The sequence below is a fragment of the Gouania willdenowi genome, chromosome 5, assembly GCF_900634775.1.
Source record: "Gouania willdenowi chromosome 5, fGouWil2.1, whole genome shotgun sequence".
Lineage (NCBI taxonomy): Eukaryota > Metazoa > Chordata > Actinopteri > Blenniiformes > Gobiesocidae > Gouania > Gouania willdenowi.
The window spans coordinates 35028007-35049772 of record NC_041048.1 but is presented as its reverse complement, the minus strand read 5'-3'; the positions used below and the strand labels follow the sequence as shown (position 1 = coordinate 35049772).

Here is a 21766-nt window from a genome sequence, read left to right as displayed (position 1 = left end):
TCACAGGTGTGTTACTCAGTGTGGAATCAAGTGAGTGATTAGAATTGTACCGTGAGGCGAAGCAGAACCTCATTCCATTTAACATTCCACACGGACACATTGCAATAATAATTTCCCGTGCCTGCTTTGGACGTCGTTCACCTTGAAAAACCAAACCTAAGCTGCAAGCTTGGGTTTATTATTGTTTTTTTTTTTTTGTTTTTTTGCTGATATCATGCCATTTTTATCTGTTTGAGAGTTATTTGTGTTGCTGACCTGCTGTTAAAGTCAGAAAAATGAGTTCAACTATTTTAGATGTTTCTCTGTGAAGTATACCAGCATTCAGTTCTTAGTACATGTGAAAAACCAATTTATTAACATTTATTAACACATTTGTTTATTTTTTTTGGTTGGTTGTTTCCAGGGTTGGCGTAAATTACATTTTAAAATTATAAATATGTCTTCAATTATCCATGTTCAGTTACAGTTACGTTGGCCGGCATTTTTTCCTATTACAATTGAAATTACAAATATTGTTTTCCCACTGAAAGTCAATTATGATTAATTAAGATCAATTACTAAAGTTCATTTACAATTAATCACAATAACTTTAATAAATAAGCCCATAAAACATGACCACCCCTTTCCTCTTGTGTTAGCTTACTGTTAGCGTCTCTTATGACAATGGGTCAGTTTTGACTGTAACTGTATAATACACTCAAAAATTTTTTTTGTAATCTAATATGTTTCTCATTTCTTTGTTACCTTGTTAGACTTTATTATCAATGAAAATATTGGTATCAAAATGTTTAATCTGAGCCTTTTTTGTGTCCGGATACCCCTCGATTTCAATTATCTATTCATTTTTATGGGAAAAGGATGAGCAAGAGAATTGAGAGGTAAACTTAATATGAAACATATTTTAATAATTGTTAATTAACTACACATGTGAGCCATACAACTATAACATGGTTCCCCAGTTTTGTTTAATTGACAGTTTTTATAGAATTTCCATTTAGAAATTCTATTTAGATTACAATTACAACTATGCAGAGGTGACGAGTAACAAAGTACAAATACTTTGTTACAGTTTCTTGAGCATTTGAACTTTTTTTTTTTAAAACACATTTTATTTACAAATTGTGTTTATTATTAGTGCTAAATTCTCCAGTTGTTCAAAGGTAACAGATTTAATTATTTTCCGTGTACCAGTATTCTACAAGTTCTTAAAGATATTAAATATATGGAATTTGCTAGATTAAAAACTTTTTAAAATTACAGTGACCTGCATTTTTTTCCCCAATTACAATGATATTACAATTATTTTCTAGCCTCTGTAAGTCAATTACAATTACGTTCTCAATGACTAAAGTTCAATTCAAATGAATCACAATTACTTAGCCTGAAATAAATAACATTGTAAAAATTAACCGTTAGCTGCGTTAGCTTTCTTTTAGCATCGCTATGGTAACAGGTCCGAAATCACCTGTAAAATACACTAAAAACAATTATCTATCATCTAATTAGGCTTCCTAATCAATGAAAATGTAGGTTTTAATATTTATAATGTGGGCATTTGAACATTTTTTGTCTTTTTCATTTTTTTTTTTTGAATGGTAAAATGTGGGAAAGCTTGATATGAAACATATTTTAATAATTGTTAACTACATATATGTAGAACTGTACATAGAACTGTAACATGGTTCTCCAGTTTTGCGTTAAACCATAATTGACAATTTTTATTGAATTTTCATGGCAATTACATTTACAAAGTCAATTATCTGAACTCAATTACAATTTAAGTATGATTACAACAGCAACAGATTGTTTAAATTATAATTATGCCATAATTGTTATCCCTATGTGTAAAACACTGCCCCTAGTGGCACAGTTAGTGATAGCTTCCACTGTGTGACTTTAAATGTTAAGAATCGTTACGCTGGCAGACACTTGACATTTATCTCGCCCACCCTTTAGTTTGTTCTTTTGACTTTTAACAAATGCACGGCAGCTCCGACGCCAACTTAGCCCCAAGCCCCCGCACCGCGGCATCAGATGCTCATTATTTCCTCCACCATTAGCGTTGGTTTGCCTGAAGAAGTCTCCTCCAACAATAACTCCTGAATGCGTGTCACACCTGAAGGTGACACATTTTGTGTTTAACATTCAGACGCAGCCACGCAGCAGTGGAAACACTGACGTAGCGCCCTGGAACATGAATGGAGGAGAGAGCTGACCTTGGCATTTATGATCCACAGGTTTCTACATCAATGTGTAGAACCTTTGATTTAGGGACAGAACTGATAATGTACACAATTTCACACTTTATACAACGTGTCAAACTCAAGGCCCGGGGGCCAAATCCGACACTTTGGAGCATCCAATTTGGCCCACAGGAAAAAGTAATAATGACAGAGAAAGCATGAATCCTTGTGAACATGAATCAACTACTGTATATTAGCAGGGGCTCACAATTTTCCCGGTGCTTATATCACATGATTGCAGTCATTTTTAATGTTAACCTATTGAAAAAAACTAAAAATTCTTACAAAATCCTCAAATTCTCCTCAAATTAATACATAATATTTACCTTAATTAAATAGAAATTGGTCATAAAATCTAGGAAATGTAAAGTGAAGAACCTGTTGGGACTGATATATGTCACTTATTGCTTGGATATTGTCGCTTTCTTACATATTTAGTATTTTATGTATACGTAGAAGTATAAACTAGGGCACAGTAATGTTGAAATTACTTGTTTTCCCACATAAATTTTGTGACCCACTTGAGATTTAACTGCTCCTTATTTGGCCCCTGAATTAAAATGAGTTTGACACCCCTGCTTAATATGCTTAATATCAGAAAGCTTACAAAAGAAATATTAAAAAAGAAAAAACAAGTTGTCATGAAACTGCCCTTAAAGTGACTGAGCATGCTCGATAATGATCGATCAAGTAGAGAAAAAAAAAGAACCCAATTAACTCTGGAACACTCGATCATGGAAGGGAAGGAATTCCCTGATATACGTGTGTTTGCTCCCACGGTCACTGAGGAGGAATCCATCATAGCACAGTTTCACCAGAATGACATGCAGGCCTGTTATTCATCACACTGTGCCAACACTTGCTAATGAAATGTAATACACACACAGCCACTCGTTTTCTTTGTCATTTGGATTTACAGACATACAATAATAATTAATAATATTTGGAAAATGTAAACCTGGTTCTCATGTGTTTTTTTGCTTATGTTTAAAAAAAAATTCAAATAATAAAAAAATTTTGGTTTGTTTTTTGGGCAATTTGTTTTTCTGTTTTTCAGAGTAGTTTTTTTCAGTTTCTTTTTTCGGAGTTGTTTTTCCTGTTTTTCAGACATTTTTTTTCTTTGATTTTTCTGACATTTTTTTCTCTTTTTCAGAATAATTTTTTTCTGTTTTTTTGGGAAATTTTTTTCCTGTTTTTCTGAGTTATTTTTCCTGTTTGTCAGACTTTTTTTTCTGTTTTTCGGACATTTATTTTCTTTTTTTCAGTGTTTTTGACAGTATTTTTTTCTGTTTCTCTGAGTTATTTTTCCTGTTTTTCAGACTTCTTTTTTTCTTCTGTTTTTCGGACATTTCTTTTTCTCTTTTTCAGAGTGTTTTTTTTTTTTCTGTTTTTGACAGTATTTTTTTCTGTTTTACGTGCAATTTTATTTCTGCACACCATGCAGTTGTTATTTTTTCAGCAGTTCTGATCGTATCAAATGCATTATTTTATACCCATGGAACATGCCATATATGTCCGACTGATCCGGGAGAAACAAACAAGTCGATAGACTAATTGTAATGCCATTAATAATATGGCTTAAAGATAGAAATATCTCCCATTGTCTTAAACCAAGTTGAAAGTACATTTTTATCAAATTAAACAAGTTTGCTCTCAATAAACAAATAAATGCATCTGTTGTTTCAAATACCCTCTAAGCTCAGAAAAATATAGTCCAAAAAACAGTGAAAAGAATTAGCCCAAAAAAATGAAAAATAAAATTGTCTGAAAAACACACAAAAAATTACTCCAAAAAACAGAAAAAAATTTGCATGAAAAAGAGAAAAAAATAGTCCAAAAGACTGATTGATTTTAGGTAAAGACGTTCTTTGTGCTCAACTCTCCACTTCACATTATCTCATTTCATGTTGTACCTACATTTCCCTGAAATACACACACACGTGCCTGACATTCATTTCAAAGGTCGGAGGCTTAAAGTTTCCTATAAACCATGAGGCCAAAAAAGCAGCGACCCATACATTATGATATACTTGGCAGTGTGTGAAAGGTATTTGCTGCACCAACTTTCCTTCTGCTGCTGTCTCATCTTGCTGTGCACACACACACACACACACACACACATACTCACAGGTGTTAGTCCCGCAGCGTAGCTAACTTGGTGTGAAATCAAGTGGCTGATTAGAATTTTGCATGAGGTGAGGCGGGACTTCATTTCGTTTAATGTTCCAGTTCAGCAACATTGGAATTATAATAATAACCTGTGCCTGCTTTGGACATTCACTCTAAGCACAGACTAGAAAACTAAAGAATACAGGTAGAGCAAAACGAGAACGTTTTTTAAGCAAATAAAGCAGAAATAAATTCCACAAACTGCTAACTGGAAGGTTTTCATTGAATTGTTTTGTAGATTATAGACAAGTTATTGCTGCATTTCAATGTTAATGAAGAAATAATAAAAAAAAAAAGATGTGCATTGCTTTAAGATAGTAATTTGTGCACATAGAGGAAGGTTATTGGACAAACAATTGACAGTGTTTGTAGCTACCAGTACTTGCTGCTCCACTGTTACCAGAGCTTCCATTTGAATCAGATGGTTGAGTTTCAGACGATGGCTTTGTGGTGAAAGTTTGCGTTTGAGCTCGTCCGTGCGTAAGAGGGCCACACATTCTCCATTCCTTCTACACTCAAGTCAAGTATAGTGTTTATTCCCTCAGTGTTGGAGAAGCAGAGAGACTGAAGATTCTCCAGGCTGCCAAGGACAACTGGCTTTTCACTAGTTTAACTGTTGAATTGAAATGATTTGCGAGTCTTTCTATAGCATTCGTCACAATTATTGCCCTTGGTACGGGTCAAAGAGAAGTTGGAAAAAAAAAAGTGTTTCTATTTCTTTTTGCAAGGCTTTATTAACTATATTATATTTGTGTGGTTTGGCACAGAAAGTTCTCTACTTAAGTCTACTATAGCTTCCTATTCATTCTAGCTACATTGCCTTCTCCTCGTTCTACAGTCCCTTCCTTCCTTCTCACTGACCCCTTCTCTACTCCATTGTCCTGCATTCTCTCTCTGTTCTTATCTGATGTGTAGAAATGACAGCAGTTTGAGAGACAGAGGCTGGAACAGTGTGTGAAAGTGTTGAGTCACTGTGGCCCTGGAGACCAACAGACAGACACTGAAGCAGCTGAAGGTCTCTAATAGGACAGGCCTTAATGCAGGTCATTCCTTTTTTATAGAGTAACTAAACCCCTATATGCCTACCCTATATACCGTACTAAACCGCAATAGTGCACACAATGATGTGTCTGTACACGCACACACACACACACACACATAGCGAGTTCATAAGGTGAGATGTGTCACTCCAACCACAGGCACCCACATCACGACGTGAAGCTCACACACAGCCTTACAGACAGCACTCAGGGGTAAACAGTCCCGCTCTCCCACCACCTCGAACATATAGCGATAAGACGTACACACACATGTGCGCGCACACTCTGAGACAGACGAAAACACACACATAGCATAGATGTGTCCTTAAATACTCACATAGCTTGCTTTAGCACAGAATCTGCACTTTATAGAAGAGTCCAGAACATCACAGGCTGTATAACTGAAATAGTCTTGAAGCTGACATTTTTACTAAAACTAACTTAAGTAGCATTTTAGTCAAAAGCAATGACTAAAACTGCTGTCAAATGTAACAATGCTTCTGCCTCACTTGTGTTTTACTTCTATTTTCTTTTACTTTTATAGAACTTCCTCCAGGATGGGAGAAAATAGATGATCCAGTGTATGGGGTCTACTATGTTGAGTAAGTGACACACAAAAACTGTATGTATGCTCGCAAAATGTATTTTAGCCAACATTTTGTAAAAGTTGAATTTCACACAACACTTTGCCCCCTTAAGGTGTGTTCACATCGAAAGCGACTTTAGCGACTCTGGTGACCAGATTAGATTCAAAATCAATGTAAATGACATGACATCAAGTGACCTACCTTCAAATGACGCAACTTAAGCAATTTCAGTGCAGTCTGAGTCTCTGGATGTCACTCAAAGTTGACAATTTTTTAATTTTTAAGTGACTTCAAGTGATGCTGTGTTGCGACATCCAGTAGGTAATGAGTTTCTCCCTGCGTAACTTCCCTGGTTGCCACGTCACTGTAGAATTCTGAGAACCAATAAAGAACTGAGAGAACCGAGGTATGAGCATTTCATGAGGATCTCATGAACCCAGAGATGACGGCATCTAACCTTCCAGCGTTTGTGGATTTTTGTACAAGTACAGTGCCGCGATTGTGATAGGATCTGCCATGTTTTATGTAAAAATGAAAATGGACCCGTAACAGGCTTTGAAATTGGCGGGGCAGATGAAGCGAGCCAAAAGTGCGACTTTGTTCAAGCGACTCATCACGGGCAATTTAAGCAACTGTAGTTGCTGAAGCTACTTTCGGTGTGAACGCATCTTGCCTTTACACCGAAAGCGACTTCAGAGACTTTGGCGACTAGATTACATTCAAACAATCCAACTTCAAGCGACCTACCTTCAAGCGACGTGACTGACGCAATTCCAGAGAGTCAATCACCAATTCTGAGTCACTGGAAGTCACTCAAAGTTGAACATTTTGAACTTTTCAAGTGACCTCGAATGACGCAAAGTCGCGACATCCAATTGGCAATGAGTTTCTCCCTACGTCACAGGGGATAGATGAAGCGCTGAAGTGAGCAAAAAGTGCGACTATGTTCAAGTGACTCATCATGGGCGATTTATTTATATTTATTTATTTTATTTTTTTCACGGGCGATTTAAACAACTATAGTCACTGAAGTCACATTCGGTGTTGGAACAATTGTTGGAACTTTTGTAAACTTGGCTGTGGAAGTGTTTAATTTGCACACCTAAAATGCTACATGGTCAAAGATAAGCAACCCACGCTAACGTGCTAACAGTTCCACAGCTTTTTCTTGTTCGGTGGTTTTTGAAAATAAATGTAGGCCATTCTTTTGTCATGTGGGACAAAATAAAGCAAGGCATGTTTGTGTTTGTGCTACGACACCTCTGGGCCTTGGCTTTATTACCGATGTTTCTTGTGCTTTTGAGGTGGTTCATAAAGGAACCTCTGCAGCTCAAGACTGTAGCATTTCTATGCTTTTTTTTCCTCTCTCGCTGTATCACTGAAGTGTTTGTTTTTCTTGCATAATATTCACAATTTCCACTGTTTGCGTTGTTATCTGGTGTTTTCAGCGTTCATTTTTCAGACTTGGTTAGTTTAGTCAAAAGTTGTTGGTTTAATATTTAAAAAAAGCTGTGGTTCCCAGCATTTTTAGGATTGTGACCCTATTTTGATATCAAGAATTTCTGGCAAGACTTAAGACTTTTCTTTTTCTTTTAAATTTGCTTTTGATTATGTTTGTTATACTGAATTACAAATACAGAGGAGCCAGGATTAGTGACATGTTTTACCAGCTCAGATGTTTTCTTTATACCGCATTTAATATTATATATTTAATTATATATATAATTTATTATTATTATTATTATTATTATTATTATTATTATTATTATTATTATTGTTGTTGTTGTTGTTGTTATTGTTATTGTTATTGTTATTGTTATTGTTATTGTTATTGTTATTGTTATTATTATTTTTATTTTATTATTATTATTATTATTATTATTATTATTATTATTTTATTATTATTATTATTATTATTATTATTATTATGTTAATGTTATTATTATTTAATTACTATTTCATTATTATTATTATTTTCATTATTATTATTATTATTAACTAGATTTATATTTAACAATAGATTACAGCTGTTTAAGGGTGTGTTTTAATTTGAAAAATTATTATAATTAATCGATAAATCAAAATGTATTTCAATCAGTAATTATTTTTTTAAAATATTTTTTAATCATCATTCATCAGGTGACACCACATGGTTGAAAAGCACTGCACGAGGCTCTCCTCTGTGTGTGATCTGCTGGTAGTTCTTATTAATAAAGACATCATAAAGGGATTAATTTGATGTGATATTTACAATGTCATGTACTTTAATTTGAGCGTAAGGCCAAGTGCACACATTCAGAATAATAATCGTAGCCTCTCTCCGTGTTACCCCTTCCCTCCTTTTCCTCCGTCGATTCCTTCCATTTCTTTTGTCTCCCAATAATCCAACCCACCTCTGTGTTGGATTCCTTTGTTTTATTCACTCAACTCTCTTCCCCGCTACTGTCCCAAAGTCATATCAACAGGAAGACCCAGTATGAAAACCCAGTGCTGGAGGCTAAGAGGCGCAGGCAGCCCGAGCAGCAGCTGCCGCCTCAGCCCCAGAGCCAGCAGCCACCCGAAGGTGAGCGCTACATCCGAGGTTCGTTCACAAGCCCCTCCCAGGGCGTCATTTTATTTCCTTCTTCTCATGTGTTTGAATGAGTGAATGAACTGAGTGCGAGGCTGGGTCTGTTTATACCAATTATTGCTGCGGTGCTTCTTGATTTTGCATGCTACTGCCTTATGATTTGCTAAGTAACTTCCCATTAAGGCATAACTATTATTTGCTGCTCTATGCGGCAGCTTTTTTTAAGGTAAATTCTGCATTTTGTGCTATCTTTGCATTCTTATTTCCTAATAGATTTATTTTGGTCCCTAAAGCAAATACAGGTAAGTCTTACTTGCAGTGAAAACAATATATGTGGAATAGACAACCTGTTGCAATCTGTTTGTTTCATTTTCAAATAGAAGATTAAAAGTGCTTCCAATGGCAAAAAAAAACCAAAACAAAAAAAAACCTTCCTCGATAGCCCATCCTGTTACTACTAGGATTCAACATGTAGCCTAGCAGACAGGGGTAGGCTGGCCATCTGGCATACTGGGCATCGTCCCTAAGTGGGACGGTCCAGTCAGCTCCTTTTTTTTTCTTCTTTTTTTTATGAGCGAGTGGAGGCATACATGGTAACAGGTGGCCAGAAATGGTCAAAGTGGCAAAAAACGTGGCAAGAAAAGAGAGTAAAGTGACTAAAATGGCCCAGAAGCAGTCAAGAGTGGCCAAAAAGTTGGTAAATACAAAATGAACCAGGTCGTATGTAATGACAAAAGGTAGTTTTCATGAGCAAAATGTGGCAAACTACAGTGAAAAAGGGCAAAATGTGGAACAAAAAGAGGCAAAATGTAGGGTAAAAATGTATATTTATTGGGCAAAAATGTATATTTATTGGGCAAAAATAAGCTTATTTGGATGGAAATTGGCCATAAATTAGGCAAAACGGGCAAATGGTAGCTCAAGTCTGAAAAAAGGTGTCAGAACTTTTTGAAAAGGGGAAAAAATTGGACAAAGGACGTTGCAAAATGACCAAAGAAAATAGGTAAAATGGGGTTAAAAAGTTTCACCCTTTGAAGGTTTGCTGGGGGAATAATAATTGAAATTAAGACATCAAAAGCCACATGTTGAGCATTTCTGACTTAATAATGGTAAATGGTAAATGGACTTGATTTTATATAGCGCTTTGTCACCACACTGAAGCAGTCTCAAAGCGCTTTACATATCAGCTCATTCACCCAATCACTCTCACATTCACACACCAGTGGGACAGGACTGCCATGCAAGGCGCTAGTCGACCACTGGGAGCAACTTAGGGTTCAGTGTCTTGCCCAAGGACACTTCGACACATAGTCAGGTACTGGGATCGAACCCCCAACCTCTCGATCAGAAGACGACCCTCTACCACCTGAGCCACGGTCGCCCGTGGCTTCTACGTGGTGTCCTCTGATAATGTAGTGGGCAGGTCTGAACAGAAAATGCCAGGGTTGAATTTTTGTCCCAGTCCTCCACCGTCTGCAGATGTGTCAAAAAGAACTTACTTCTGGAAAAAAGCATGGAAATGTGTACATGAGGGTCTTTGAGTGTGTTGAATCCATTTTTAATTGGATCCATGCTGGCAAACCAACGGTTCCCACTCAAAATCAGGAAATCCAAGATGGCCACCATCTGTATTTCTAAGTTTGATATTTTGTCAAAACTCAGATATTTACATCAAAAGTTTGAGTTTAGTCATTGTACATGTTGGCAAGCTGCAAAATGGACACAGATAGATATACCAATTCATGTTTTTGACTTAAATCAAATTGTTCACCCTTTAAAAGGCATCTTTGCAAAGAAATCACGATTTTACCTTTTCCGTGTGTAAAGTGTTGTGGTGGCCATCTTATATCTTGCTCTGGATGCAAATAACAGTATTTTGAGCTATTTCGTGACAATCCTTATCCCCAAAAACCTACATTTTGCCACAAAGATCATGTTTCTACGTCTAAGAGAACCGAAGTTTTGGTAAGATTGACAGTACGGATGGCGGCCATCTTGGATCACGCTCCGAACACAATTCACGGTATTTTAAGATATATTATTTATTTGCTTTTTTCCAGAAGTGAACATCTTACCATAATATTGCTACATATCTGCCGGGCTAAAACAGCTAACCTTTAGCTTGAACTTTTCAGATGCCTCATAGTGAAATAAATTTTAGATTTGTGGCAGCTTATGATTATTCTTCACTTTCTGCTCATTCACCTCAATTCCGTGCAGTTTTTCTCCCACGTTAGTCAAACCCCCCCAACAAACTCTCTTCAACCGAAGTTTTTATCATTATTTTCTTCCTTCTTTTCTTTCAAACATCTGTATCGATTCTGTCCCACTGTGAGGAATGTTAAAGAGTCGTGCAGGTCTGATTTGTGACTTGTTGCTGGATGAAGGTGATTTATCACTGTGGCACGCTCATCAGTTTCTTCAATAGACAATGTTTTTTGTGTGATCTTCACACCTTTACAAAACATTAGCAGAGGGTTGATTGTCAGTGGTTTGGTCAGTCAGTTTAATAGAAAACAGCCACAAAATTCACCAACATATAGTCTTTAAGATCATTTGTCGACTGTTGAGAGCCGTGTTTCTCAACCACTGAGCCCCAGCACACTACGGTTTAATCAGTTAGTGGTTTGGTCTTCAATCGTGTTCAAAGGAAGCATTAAACACTGTTCCCTGTCAGCAGATGGCACAAGGTTTCACAATGTGCTACTATGTAAATACTGTAAATGGTCTGTTTGGCTAAATAACTACATGGCATAATTAGAGGAGATGGGCAACTGTAATCACAGTGACAGCCAAGGAAATGTGATTGAATCTGATCCAAGGGCCATATTATCAACGTTCATGTCAGCAGTTAGAAAAATGACCAATCTGAGCATTATTGCATTAAAGAACAGTCATTTTTGGAGAAATCTTTTGTATTTTTTTCAATGAATGTGTATTTTTCTGTCCTTTTGTATGTTCTTGTGGTCATATTGTATGTCTTTTGCTTTTTTGTATGTGTTTTATTTATAATTGTTGTCACTTTGTTTTTCTAAATATATTTTTGGAGGGTATTTGTGTATTTTTGTTGTCATTTTTATGTATTTTTCATGTCCTTTTGTGTGTTTTTGAGTAAGATTGTACAGTATATTTTTGTTTTTGTTTTAGCCATTTTTGTTGCCATTTTTGGTGTTGTTGGACTCATTTTTTGTCATTATATGTTGTCATTTTGTGTTTCTTACGATATTTTTGCTTATTTTTGAAGTGATTTTGTGTAATTTGTTTGACATTTTCAGTCATTTGTGTTTCTGGAGTTGTATTGTATATTTTTGCTGTCATTTTTCATGTTTTTGGAGTAATTCTTTTCGTCACATTGTGTATTTTTGTTGCGTTTTGTGTGTTTTTGGAGTCATTTTGTGCATTTACTTTGAGGGACTACACTGTGTGTCCCCCCAGGTTTGCCAGTTTCTGATATCTTGCATATGGTTTGTCTTTGGTCAAAACCGTTGGAAAACACTGTTCTAGAAAACTTCTCCCTTTCACCTTTGCAGAATGGATTGAAGACTCGACAATGGCCGGCGCCCCATTGGCCAGCTACGCTGCTAACCACCAGGAGACTTACAGAGACCCTCAGATGGGTCCACCACCGGTGCCCACTGCAATGGGGCAGAAACGTAAGTTATCACCAGTGAAGTACGGTACACGTCTAAAAATCCTCTTTTTAAACAAGGTCAGTTATTCCTAAAGTTCTGCACTGAACAGGTTGGATTAATGAGTATCATGGAACTCGACAGCTCATCGCAATCTGTGTACTGTTCATTCTTTGGTTATTCCGTTTTAAACCCAAATCAAAATAACAAATAGATGGCGTGGCAGATGAGCAGTGTTTTTTTTTTAAGATTAAAATATGAATGCCAAAATCTTGTTCTGTTTGAGATATTTGGATATTTATGGGGAAAATAGAGCAAGAACTTAAGCACTTCAGTTCTGGTTCTGTTCGCCCTGACAGAATGTGAAGTCCACTGCACCTGGTTTCCCTCCCCAGGTCCTGGACCAGGTCTCCACACGCACTGTTTAGGATTTATCATAGCAGTTTTCTGGTCCTGTTCCTGTGGATGTTTCAGCTTGTAAGAAGCTGCTCACATTTAAGCTTTGTTTTATTGTCTTACAGTCTAAAAAGCATCCACATAAACAGGTGACTGACTATCGACTGTGAGACTGGTGTGAGGAACAATAGATGTTAGAACTTCTATAATTTGACACTTTTGCAAAAACAATTCCACAGCTTTTTTGAGGGCAGTAAAAATATTTATTTTGCATGTAATAATACCGCTAGCCATCAACAGCAACCGTCAACACACACGGAAGTTGGTCACAAGAAACGTGGAGTACCAGTAGATTCATTACCCCACCTCTGGTTCCTTTAATCACATATCACATGCATGTTTTTCATTACATCATTTGATTTATTTATTTATTAATAATGTTTCAATTCACCAGTTCATCAGTAATGTGACTTATGTGTTGTTTTTTGTTTTTTTTGTCCGGGAGTAAAAGTCCGCCCCCGTCTGTGGGTCCCCTCTGTGTGGTGAGATTAAAACATGAAGCTCTCGTCCTAGTTTTCCCGTAAATATCCAAATATTACACAAACGGAACAAGATTTAATTTTAAAACAGAAAAATGCTGCTTGTCTGGTTTTTGATATTTCTGCATTTCTGTTTAGTTTTTAAATCAGTAAAACAAAATAACGACACTGTTAATATGTTATTTTGATTTGGTTTTAAAACGGAATAAGCAAAAAACGATTAGTACACAGATTCATCTCGTCCCCAAAGCGTTGGTGTTTGCTTTGATTTGATTTCTTTATTCATTTTGATCATGTAAATTATAAGTTTAAAATACAATCAAATAAATAAACATCAAGAAATAACAACAAAATAGTATCTAGCATTTTCAAATTCTTACACATCACAGGTAACATGAACGAAAAGGAGTAGGAAGAAGTATAAACGTATCTAGTCTATTTCCTAAATTAAACTTGAACAAAATCTCAATTTACTAACACTTTGTTTATTCACATTTTAGTTTTCAATCAGTACAATTTAATACACAGAAACCATGAAATAATAGGTTTTTTTTTTTACATTCACCAAACCTCCTTTACAAATAATGTACCATATCCGCAACTTTTTTTTACATTTTTGTAATTTCATTATTTGCACATACAACAAAAAGACAGACGATTACAGAAAAAATGCCATAGACAGTATTTACAAATCTTGGGTGTGTGTGTGTGTGTGTGTGTGATATTTTAGTAATTATAAAAATGGTGCTATTAGAATATATATATATATATATATATATATTGAAGAAAGAAAGGGGGGGGGGGGGTTGTTTTAAATTGAGTACCCCGTTTTTTACACAGATGGTAACACAGAAGCTTTTCACTGTTTTCATTTCATTGTTTGTCTTTGAGGAATTTATCCTGAACAAATAATGGCGTCGTTTCACCCACCATTTAGTCACACACCTACAAACACAAATCTTCTGTGTGCCAGGTCCTTTTATCCTGAGCCTGTCTAATTAGCACAGCAAGGATAACGAATTAACTGGCTCACCCTGCTGGCCACTTTTCCAACATCACACATTGATCTTGGTATTTTATGGCTGGTGTTGCTTCCAACTCATTGCCCTGTGCATGGTCTGCAGCCACCTTCTGTCTGCTTTGGTTGAGTTGTAGAGTCATTGTAACCACCAGTCCCTCTCCCCTCCTTAGTGGAACCCAGAGAAAGACATCATCTAATACAGGGGTGTCAAACTCATTTTAGTTCAGGGGCCAAATACAGTTTATCTTAAGTGAGCCGCTGATTTTAGGCGATGAAATTTGTAATTTAATCATTATTATTATTCCTTGTCACAAAATGTGGAAGGGGGATATAGGTTTGATCAGTGCGTCCGTCCGTTCGAGTTAAAAGGGACAGCTTTTCTTAGAAACTGTTTAAGATAGAATAACTACATTTGGTGTGTGGCTTCAGGATATCAATACCTTGATGGAGTTCGAAAATGAGAAGTGCGCAATAATTTTTTTCTGGAGTTATTGCCCTTGTTCCGTTTTTTTACTCTGTTCGAAGTATCTTCAAAGGGGACGGCTTTTCTTAGAAATCGTTTAAGATAGTAATTATTTTTATATTCTGATGTGATAATATTTTCTTATATAAACATCTAAGTTCTTAGATTTAGGACATTTAGGAAAAGGTTCTGAGTTATAATGAGAACCAATCTGGTTGGGGATGTTGATGACTGTCTTCTTGTTGTGCTCTAGTTTGCACTCCCACATATAAATAAATTATAAATGATGTACAACACTGATAATATCAATGCAGGATCTTCACTTTCATTTGATTTTGTGACCCATTTTTATGTAATTTGGGGAAATTTTGTGAAAAAATGTAAAGAACATTGCAGAAGGTCTTTTAATAATTTGAGATTAAAAGTGACTATTATTGTGTGATATAAGCATAGGGGAAATGTGAACACTGCTAATATTGTGGAGTTTTATTGGATTTGTTTATTATTTTGGAATTGTCTACAATTAAATTAGTTTGTAATTTACACAATAATTCATGGTTTTTCTGACTTTTTTTTTGCTGCCGTGGGCCAAATTGAATGCTCTAAAGTTTCTCAATGGGGGTGCGCGATGGCACTACAGGGGGTACTTGAGAGAGAGATAGGAATATTAACACATGAAAGCATTAAAAATATGGGGTTTTATGTTTATTTTTAGTTAAAAATGATAATTATACTAAATATTACCAGCAACTTACAAAACGACAACAAAAACACACATAATAAGAGAAAAATATACTGAATAATAACAAGAACAAACAACAAAATACACAAAATGACACCAAAAACACACACACTGAGAAAAATACTTTCTATTACCAGCAACACACAAAACGACAACAGACTCTAAATGAGAGATAAATACACAAAATCGCTACAAAATACACCAAAAAAACAGAGAAACAAAGACTATTTGAATAATACCAACACAACATCCGATTGACAACAAAAACACACAAAATAAGAGAAAAATATAGTGAATAATAAAAAAAAAAGAAAAAACCAACAACAGAATACACAAAATGACACAAAAAACACACAAATTGATGATATAAATGATCTTGATTAGAACATGAACTGAAAATACAAGGATCAGTCTTGGTCCAACACCAGGCAGGAGAAAACTATAGAAATAAATATATTCAGGAGACACTAAAAACTGTTTCATTCCACTTAATTACAAAATTGTGTTCTTTAAAATTGTGTTATCACTCATTCATTCCATCATTTCTAAGCAATCTAAGCAAAATGTAGTCAGATAAAGTGGGTGCTTTGATTTAAAATTTAGAGAAAGGAGGTACTTGAGCCAAAAAAGTTTGAGAACCACTGCTCTTAATGGCCAGATTTGGCCCCCAGGCCTTGAGTTGGACACGTGATCTAATAACTTCATCTAGCAGCTCTCTTTCATGTCGTCTCCCACTGCATTGTGTCCCTTTGCTTTTCGGGATCCCATGTGAATAAAGCCATCCTATCAGCTCTGAGATATTGTCCCATTTTGCCTGTTTTTGATAAAGGCCATTCAAAAGCAACACGCACCACAAAACATGACAAATACAAGGACATCCAAGGGTAATGTGATGCATGAGACTAATGTTGGACTGCAGGTCACTAAGCACACGGTTTTTTTCTTGTAATCTTTCGTCTTTAATGTGCACACAATGAGCATCAGCTTCTCCTTTTTTTGTGCTCAAAGGAGTACAATAATGTGCCTGAGGTCATTTGTCTTGAAACATGTGGATTTTAATAGACAAGTAAGGCTCAGCACTTCAACCATGATGAATACCTCATTACTTTTATGATTTAGACCAAACTCAAATGTCTTCTTTTGGCCTGTAAACCAGATATTGAAGTAGAAAATAGTATTTATGGTTTTTAAATCACGGCAATCAAGAATTTGAGTCATTCTGTTTTGAATTTTGTTCCTGAGAGAGGATTTATGTAATAATTAAACATTGAAAATGGATATTGAATGATGAAAATGTCCTTTGGGCAGATTAAACTTCAGCAGTTGTTTACAAAGGCAGAGACTTTTCTGTTAAAAATATGTCACCTGAGCTTCACGATGGAAACTTTTCACCTTGGATTTCAAACTTGAATTTGAGCTTCATTGAAACCTTTAAAATGGCAAACCACAGATTTTCATTAAACTTATTTAGGGGCTTTTCATTAGCACTTTGGGGACTTTTGCGAATTAGAATTTTTATGTGCAGGAAGTCAGCAGTTAGGGTCATTTTTTAATACATACTGTAAATATAAAGACGGGACGTTAAATTGTGAAATAAGATATTGCGATCAGTAGGCAATCTGGTTTTGTTTTGGGTTTTTTTTTACCAATGGTGGTTCATCTTGTCATCCTTCACCTCATCCTTTAGGTCCTGCTTTCTGGCTTTTTCCATTTTGTACTAAAAAAAAAAAAAAAAAAAAACATTGATTAATGTACTTTACATGATATAATTCATACATAAAGTATATAAGGCGCCAACAATATCCAATCAATAAGTAACATATCAGTCCCTGCAGGATTTTTTCTTTCAAATTTCATTAATTTTGAGTCCAATTTTTTATTAAATTTGTGGAAATTATGTTAAATAATTGCAGGAACATTGACTTCTTTGAACAGTTTTAAATCTAAAATGACTGGACTCACGGGGAAAAAGAAATCATGGGAAAATTGCGATTCTCCAAATATTGTGGAATATATATTGAATGTGTGTATTTAGATATCTGAGATATACTCGCTGATTTATCTACAACTTAATTATTTTGTAATCTGCACAATAATTTATGTTTTTTCTATATTTTTAACTTTCTCCTGCAGGCTGAATTTGATCATCTAAGGGCCAGATTTGTGCTCTCGGGCAACATTGTGTAACACATTACATTATTATGTTTTTAAGTGTGCAGGAGGGGGTACATGGCCTCAGGTTCAATGTCTGAAGGGGTACGGGAATGTGAAAAGTTTGGGAACCACTGTACTAAAGGAATGGTATGAACTTAAAGCTTTATTTCCCACATGGCTACAGTTTAAATAATGCAGCTAGTGGAACTGAATGTACCACAAATCTTAAAAATACACAAGCCATTAATGTTTAAATTATAAAGTACGACTGTAGGTTGATAAATAAAGATGTTTTTTCATTTTACCTGAACGGCCATTCATCTCTAAAAGCTATTGCTACAATACCATGTTCTTCTTGATCCAACAAACTGCACCAAACTACAGATAATAGAAGAATTAGCCTGGGATTCATTTTCCTTCACTAAATGAAAAATGTTCTGACATAAAATTGGAGGACAATAAGGAGTGGAAAATAACAGTCAGATTGTAATTAGAAACTGATCTGTCCAAGTCATAACAACTTTAGTTTTTAATCAATACATCTAGAATAGAACATCAAACTCAGAGTAATAAAACCCTATAGTAATGAACATATAAATATGGCCAGCAATATGTCACTAGAGAAATGGAAAATAAAAAAGGTGTAATATTTGTGTGATAAATGAGATTATGAGGATGTTTCTGTGGTTTATACAGTCCAGATTTTATTTTAACACAATTAACACCCTGTTAATTAGCTTAACCAGCGTGCTGTCTTTATTTAAAAGAATCCCGATCTATTGGACAAAGGACTTAAAGTTGAGTTTTTTCATGTTCTGTGTGTGCCTGTTGAACAAGTGGAGGGATAAATAACTTATTAAAAAAATCCACATGATCTACTACACACCAGATTGTTATGGTCTGTTTTTGCTTTTTATATTCCCATTGAAACAGTTCCACCCAGAGTAAGTATGTACAGAGATGGTCAAATGAAAGCAAGGTTATTCTTCCAACCCTTTGCCCTCCTTTAAATGTACATACACGTGTTCACAAACGGTCCGTCTCATAAAAGTGAAATACAAATGTACTCCATTATTTTTATTGTCAGATCTTTTCAACTACTTCAGACCTATCCATAGATAAAACATTTATTATAGCTTTTAAACCCTTTTTATGTTTGTATGGACTTTTTTTTTTTATTATGAGAACCTCTATTTTTTTTTTTTTCAGTCATCTTTATTGTCAATTTTTCAGCATGTGCTGGACATACAGAAAAATTGGAAGAAAATGTTTCTCTCTGAGCCACAGTGTAAACTAACAAAAAATTTAAATATGCAAAATATAAAGAATAAAAATAAAAAGACAGATTTTCAAAAAATGTCAGATACTGTGCAAAGATGTGCATTTAAAAAAAAAACAAAAAACAAAAAACAACTGCAGCAGCAACAACAAATGTGCATGGACGTGTATTAACCACAAGTAAATGAATATAAGGCACTAATATAAGCAGGAAAAACACTAAATATACAGTATTTCCAAAAATGGGGGCCAAAGTGAAATATTTTTGATGAAAATATTACAGCCTTAACTGTGTCATTATTAATTGATAGCAGAATTGAATTTAATGCATCATTATTTTTGGCACAAGGACAGTTTTAAAGTTTTATATTTTGCAAGATTCGAAATCCAGGCCTTCACTGAAATTTCCCTAAAACTTCTGGTTGGTAGGGGGTCATTACACCTACAACATATTTCCCTTTATTTTGAAGGTAGAGGCTTTGATCTATTAGGTATTATTTGAAAATGCATTATGATATGTCATGATTACAGTATATGAAAAATGATGTGGCAAATTTGGTCATGAGGTTACTAAGTGTATTTCCAATACACAGGACTTAAGCAGATAAAAATGAAAAAACAACAGCGGCAAAGTTTCATACAACTAGCCTAAAAATTTATCGGAATGTTGAGAGGCAAACAAATGTCAAAATGTAACGTTTGGCCACAAAGATATTCCGAGGGTTAAAAGTAATATCATATTGTATCGTTATTGCAAGCCTATTATCATCTATTGTATTGTGAACTCGGTGTATCGCCCCACGCCTAATAAATACCATATGGCGACAACTAAAAGCTTTTCCATAGCTAAGTATACATTTTTGCTCCATTTAGTTATGTTTGTTATATATTCCTTCACTGAAATAAGGCAATCTGAAAATTGGTTCTTTGTGTTTCCAGGAGGAAAGCCTTTCTTTACTCGTAACCGATCTGAGTTGAAAGGAAATTTCATCAATACCAAGCTGAAGAAGAGCCGTCGGGGGTTTGGTTTTACTGTAGTAGGAGGAGATGAGCCTGATGAGTTCCTGCAGATAAAAAGCCTGGTCCTTGATGGTCCTGCTGCCCTTGATGGCAAGATGGAGACAGGTTGGTGTTCAGGATAATTCACGTATGAGATAAACGTGTCTGCATGGCAACAACAGTAACCATTTATCTCCTTCTTCAAGGGGATGTAATCGTGAGCGTCAATGATATATGTGTACTTGGCTACACCCATGCCCAAGTGGTGAAGATCTTCCAGTCTATTCCAATTGGTTCAATGGTTAACCTAGAGCTTTGCCGTGGCTACCCACTGCCTTTTGACCCAGATGACCCCAACACCAGCCTGGTTACCTCAGTGGCTATTCTCGACAACAAAGACCCCATCATCGTCAATGGCCAGGAGGTGTCCAACAGCTATGATTCGCCGTCCAGCCACGGTAGTCAAAGCAACAACCATGGTCCTGCAAACGGTGGGGCACCCCTCAATGGTCTGCCACGCTCACACAGCCCCTCTACTGAGGTGGCTTCAGATACCTCCTCCCAGCATGGCTACCACAGCGATGTGCACACGCTGGCCTCGTCCATTGCAACACAACCAGAGCTCATCACTGTACACATGGAGAAAGGCGACAAAGGTTTTGGTTTCACCATTGCCGACAGCGTGGGAGGCGGAGGGCAAAGGGTGAAGCAGATTGTGGATTACCCTCGGTGCCGTGGCCTAAGAGAGGGTGACATCATCGTGGAGGTGAACAAAAGGAATGTTCAAAGCATGTCCCACAACCAGGTGGTGGACCTGCTCAGCAAGTGTCCCAAAGGCAGCGAGGTCACCATGCTGGTGCAGAGAGGTGAGTTCATGCAAATCTCTCCAACAGTAGAGTTTTAAATGTGATTTGAGCTGTGTGTGAGGGGACAGGTATTGGGTTAGGTGGCAGATTGTGATTCATGTGATTGAATTGCAAAGTAAAATAGACCTTGCCTTAGAGAATGGGATTGATGACTGTTGGGCAGAAACAGATAGAGAAATACCATAAGAGATTTTGGCTTAAAGTGATACACAACCCATCGCCTGAATACCTTTATTGCATTTGCGGCTTCTAAAAAACCCAAAATCTTTTTTAGGGCCAACCGATATTGGGGGTTTTGAAAAGCTGATACCTGATTTATCTGTTGATAACAACATATTGGTCGATAGCCAATATATCAGCATATATATATATATATATATATATATATATATATATATATATATATATATATATATATATATATATAAAATAAAAACATTGATATACACAGTATATATACTTTACACAAATTCTTATAATACCCAAAATATGATCATTGACAATTTAGGAAAACACTACTATTAATTATCAAACAAGGACCTTTTTATTAGTGACACTGTCAACCTTAGGACTCTAAAACCACTGATTAAAAAAGGCCAATTTGTAAAAACAGTATTTCCAGAATACAATGTAAAAAAAAAAAAGAAAATGCAAGTGAGGATGCAGGTGCTGGCCCGCATTGTACTGAATTAGCTTAGTATTAGCATTGACCAGCATTAGCATAACATTAGCCTAGCATTAGCATTAACCAGCATTAGCCTAGCATTAGCATTAACCTAGCAATTGCATTAGCCTAGCATTAGCATTAGCCTAGCAATTGCATTAGCCTAACATTAGCACTAACCTACCGTTGGCGTAGCATTAAAACAATATCAAGATCAGTAGCATTTACCTAATATGGCATTAACCTAGCATTAGCAGTAACCTATCATTAGCATTAACCTAGCATTAGCACTAAAAAATTCAATTTAGAAATTATAAAAGTACAAGTATAAATCTCGGAAACTTCCTGAATGTTTTGATAGCTTATTTGTCAAAATTGGACAAAGGAGTGTAGGAGGAGTTAACGAC

The 21766-nt window shown here is 35.8% G+C and overlaps 1 protein-coding gene across 10 annotated transcripts in view; it reads left to right on the top strand.

The window, feature by feature from the left end:
- magi1b (membrane associated guanylate kinase, WW and PDZ domain containing 1b) overlaps positions 1-21766 on the top strand; it is a 222070-nt gene that overhangs the window by 142716 nt on the left and 57588 nt on the right. For 8 of the 10 annotated variants that reach the window (XM_028447811.1, XM_028447810.1, XM_028447806.1 and 5 more), the window contains exons 8-12: positions 5997-6054; positions 8493-8620; positions 12139-12261; positions 19770-19955; positions 20036-20695. In XM_028447811.1, the coding sequence (XP_028303612.1) occupies positions 5997-6054; positions 8493-8620; positions 12139-12261; positions 19770-19955; positions 20036-20695 (1155 nt within the window). The remainder of the gene's footprint in view (positions 1-5996; positions 6055-8492; positions 8621-12138; positions 12262-19769; positions 19956-20035; positions 20696-21766) is intronic. The other 2 variants (XM_028447813.1, XM_028447808.1) reach the window with 1 other exon arrangement.